Genomic DNA, 4,730 nt, shown 5'->3' with positions numbered 1-4,730 from the left:
CATAATTTAGTTACATGGTTCAATGGCCCATTTCAGAGTAAAAATATTATCATGATATGAACACATTGTTAAATTTTCTTTGCTTTATTTTAACAATGTGATAAATGAAAAATTTCTTTCTGCAGGGTAGCCACAAAATCTCCATTTGGGAGATAATAACTGAAAAACTCGAGATACAGAGTACCTCGAGAACAAATATATTGTATGATAAATTGGATGTTGATCTGATAAGGTCAATTTTATGAAAGGCTGCACCTTACAATACATGACAAGTCACTTATAAGATGAAACCGAGAGAGATATTTTCTTTCTTAAGGCTTTTAACAGTTGAAGCTATTGATAATGGCTTTAATAACATACAACTGTCAGCATGGAAGAAAAATCCAGATAAACCTAAGAAAGAATTAAATTTGTGCAGAAAATAAAGTAACATACAGATACTTTTTGACTACTTTTGATAATGGACTTTAGGTTATGTTGTAAATAATTAAATAAGATCTGAGATAATTTTTTATTTACTCTCTTCTTTACTTTCTGACACAGGCAGAAAGTAGAGTACCTTTTTAATCACAGTCATTGTGGGTTCGGCCAAGTCCACAATGGAGGCACATCGTATCTGAGTCTGGCCATGCCCGAAAACATTTCTGGGGTTTTTAAACCCATCTGGATTAGTTTCCGGGTCCCCCAAAGAGTGATGATAAGCGGAAACCTTAACCTTAAGCTTACTATCAATATGTAAGTTAAAATAATGCAACTTACAAATATACATTTATTATTAATCAGAAACAATTTTAAATCCTTTTGTTGCTCTTGAAATCATTAATACTTTTAGGAGTAAATTTTTGACTTACGAAATGTTTTTACACTTTTAAATTGTCCTAGGATAGATTATTTAAGTTTAAGTAGATTTAAGTAATTCTACTTGTAACATTCTTAATTTACTTTCAAAATAGGTTCTTATTTGCAGCAGTTTATAATCCATTTTTTATAGAGCTAAGATCTTTTAAGATTGGAACACACTAAGATGTTTTCTGCTCAGAAACATTTATGAGAGAACAATACATTTCAGTCATCTTTCCGTTTCCTTTTTCTGAATGACAATATAGTAGACAGTCAAAGAAAATATCCAATTAGCACCATGTTTATATTACTAATTAATTTTCTTAGTCAGACTTCAGACTTACAATTCATTGGATGAATTATAAGCCTGAAGCCTGAATAACTGTAAGCAATTTAATATTGAATACTTCGCTGCAAAATCCTAATAATTTTTATGAGTTTCACCATATAATTCAGGATGTTATCTTAACATACATGTTAACATAACTGAATTAAAAATAGTTACCTCACATTCTCTTTTCAACCATATTGTTTGACTAATATGACACTTGTGATAGTTCCAAGATGTTCTCAAATGACCACTCCAACTGGCTTATGTTGCACACAGAAACATAAAAACTGAGCTATGTTTTAAGTTTGTTTTCAGAGCTCTTTCAGCTGTAAATAATCTGCCTTTCTGTTGCAATTTTTCTCCTCAGAAAATGTGTAGAATGTCCCTACCTCAACTCATTAAAATATATAGAAAATATATGGCCTAAATTTATTTTTGAGATTTGTGAGCCTGTAAGCCCCACTGGATCAATATTTTCTTTCAAAAGCTTCCATTTACATAATTTTATTCAAAATTAACTTTAATAGCCTACCTTTAGGTCAAATTATTAATTACTTTGGAAATTAATGCAGTTATACCCATAAATGAACCAATTTTAGATTGGTTAGAATTCACACTAATAGTCTCTTAATGCAGTATAGTATTAGGATACTCTGAGTATCTTATAATCTGTCTGTGAAGCATAAGTAATAATTATATAAATTGAAATCTTAAATATCTTTAATATACTGATAATGAACATTCTGCATTTATTAAGTATAATAAAATTAATAAATATACCAAAAGTTATTAATTAAAAAACATAAAATATTAATAGTAGTACAAAAAGATGAAGCATAATATATTTAATTAAAAAAACAAGTTAGTTCAATGATTTTAAATACATTTATTATAATTAGTCAAAGGATTCCCTTTCTTTTTTATTTATTTTTAGAATTAAAAGTTGTTAATAGAGTTTCATTGTGTTGATTTTGTCTGTGCAAAATGCTTTATGATGTTAAGAAAATTTCAAAACAATTATTAATAAACATTTATATTAACCACTCTGCAGTGATCGCAGAGTGGTTCATAAATTTACTGCAGAGTGGTTAATATAAATATAATATACCCATCAAGGGCGATCACATGGCACTAGAGATTGACGTCTATATCCGCAAAAAAATTTTGCAGATATCGCCAAAAACTAGGTAAAAATTACCGCAAAAAAAAAATCACATAAAAAAGGAATTATGTGGCAATAAAGAAAGATTTTTTTTACTAGACGTAACTGTTAAAAATGTTTTTTTTTTTTTTTTCTGAAATGGAAATGAGAAAAACGCATGGGAAAATTCTTAAAAAATTTCCCATGTTTATTCTCCACTACATTGTGATAGCACCATATCTGACTAACCCTCTCTACAAAGGTTAAGTAAACATGAAAACCGCCTTCTTAATATACATTCTCATTAATTTAAAACATTAACTGTATAATTAGAGAATAAACAAACACAATTCCAACCTGCTACAATTTTACTTTTTTCCATTACTTCTCTAGCTAATGCATGATTTAATGCTAATAAATGAGCTCTCCTCTTCTTTTCTTCATCTACTCTTTTCTTTAGCATCTCTCCTGGTTCTCCTTGCTTATCACCAATATCTTCATAACTGAAATAAATTATATAATAATAAGAAACTTTAGTAATCATTCACAAAATTCATTTATATTAATAACATAGTTATTAGAAAAAAAATAAAAAATATAATTGCATGATAATTTCAAGTAACTTGGGAAATTTGAGAGAAATAGACTGGGTTAATGGAATAAGGTAATTCAACAATGGGACAAGTGGCCAAATAAGTGCTTCCAGGAGCACTTTCTATGAAAAATTGGCCACTATTTAAATGCTAAACATGCACACATATAAAGAAAACTTGGAAAACCTGTAACTATCAGTGTTTGGTGGTTATATCCACCGACAAAGAGAAAAAGATTTAACATAGCAATTTTCAAATATTTTGTCACATTAACGTTTTAGTAAAAATTTAAAACATCACTAACGTAGTTGTTTCCGATAGCATGCGACGGATGGTTTCGGCTTTCAAACTTCTTTTTAGTCTCTCTGTGGCCGATAATTGTTCTGGATCATCATCAATATATCTTTCTGGAATGTTTATTTTTTGTGGAAGTCCAAGCTAAAAATATTTAATATTTATTATATGATAAATATAACAACAACAAATAGTAATAATCTCTATATAAATTGCCATTGACTACAGTAATGATTATGCTTCATGAATGAAATTCTTATGTTTGTGTGTAATGTAAATTTACTAATAAATTTTCTGTAAAATAAAATATGAGGAAAATTTTATATAGATTATTTTTATTCTACAAACTACTATTTGTATATAAAATCCAAATTCTATAAATCGTGAAAACCAATAAGATATTACCATGCTGAATTGTCTTTTCTAGTCAGATAAGCAGCAGTTTTGAGGAAAGCTGCATAATATGTACAGTACCGTACAATCCTCCATTTACAAACATGACTATCAAATATATAAATAACTGAAGCAAAGAATGAATCTAAATACTTTTTTATAAAATTTATTTAATAATTAACAACTCAATGAGTAGATAGTTTAATTTGAGAGGCTAAAAACAAATTTTCCCATAAATTACATTTCGGTGTTTCTACATTTCCTGCAATATACACAATTTTTAAATTATTTATTTTATTTCTTGTTTTTGAAAATATATCAAATTTTTAATAGTGTAGGGTAATGCTATGTCACCAATCCACCATTTTTTATGGATTTGTATGCTGAGTGATGTTTTCCCATAATTTCATGTACTTTGACATTTTTGTCCTTCCAAATGATTTTCTTTTTTAATACTGTATTTAATTGTATTATTATTTAGCTGACTTAAAAAGTTTACATATGGTTAAAGATACAGTACATACTATCTTGAATAAAAAAAAAAGCAAAATCCAGCAATGAGTTGCTTAACTTTCCCTGGCAACATTTGGTAGTACCATCTGTTATCATATTTTATTATAAAAACTTTTTATATTTTTAAATATTACAAAATGGCAAAAAGCTTAATTTTGAGGGTAGGATTGAGTTTTATAAAAAAATTATAAATGCTAATAACAAGTAAAATCGTCATTAAGTCTGACCCCATTGGAGATACACAAATCCCTTTATCTCCTCACCCTCTTGACCTTTAATCAACAAAATTTAATACCATTAATTTCCCTAATAAACAAACCTTTCTGCAAAATTTCAAAAATTTTTGATGAAAAGCACAGGAATTAGTAAGCTTCAAAGAGGATGAACAAAATTGTGCCTCACACATGTACACCGTAACATCCATATATAGAAAAAGAAGCCCCCAAAATTTCTTTTGCATTTCTCGACGTTTCAAGATGTCCTGAGCCCAAAAATGTAAAAATTTTGAAGGGGTCATTTTTAGACTGATTGCCATACTTTCTCTCTGTTATATATACAACAGCCAGGAAAGTAAAAGTGTTATACATATTCCCTTAATTTACACTTTTTTTTTTTTTTTTTTTTG

The 4,730-nt window shown here is 28.2% G+C and overlaps 1 protein-coding gene across 1 annotated transcript in view; it reads right to left on the bottom strand.

Annotated features, from left to right (window-relative positions):
* Positions 1-2,080: 2,080 nt before the first annotated feature.
* LOC111612830 overlaps positions 2,081-4,730 on the bottom strand; it is a 115,320-nt gene continuing 112,670 nt past the window's right edge. The window contains exons 25-26 of the mRNA XM_023354087.1: positions 3,210-3,337; positions 2,081-2,815 (exon numbers count right to left, since the gene is read on the bottom strand). Coding sequence (XP_023209855.1) covers positions 2,617-2,815; positions 3,210-3,337 — 327 coding nt within the window. The 3' untranslated portion in view covers positions 2,081-2,616. The remainder of the gene's footprint in view (positions 2,816-3,209; positions 3,338-4,730) is intronic.

Source organism: Centruroides sculpturatus, unplaced genomic scaffold (assembly GCF_000671375.1).
Source record: "Centruroides sculpturatus isolate CEXI.00-Female unplaced genomic scaffold, Cexi_2.0 scaffold763, whole genome shotgun sequence".
Lineage (NCBI taxonomy): Eukaryota > Metazoa > Arthropoda > Arachnida > Scorpiones > Buthidae > Centruroides > Centruroides sculpturatus.
Note: the sequence above shows the minus strand (reverse complement) of the source record. Positions and strands in the feature narration are given on the sequence as shown.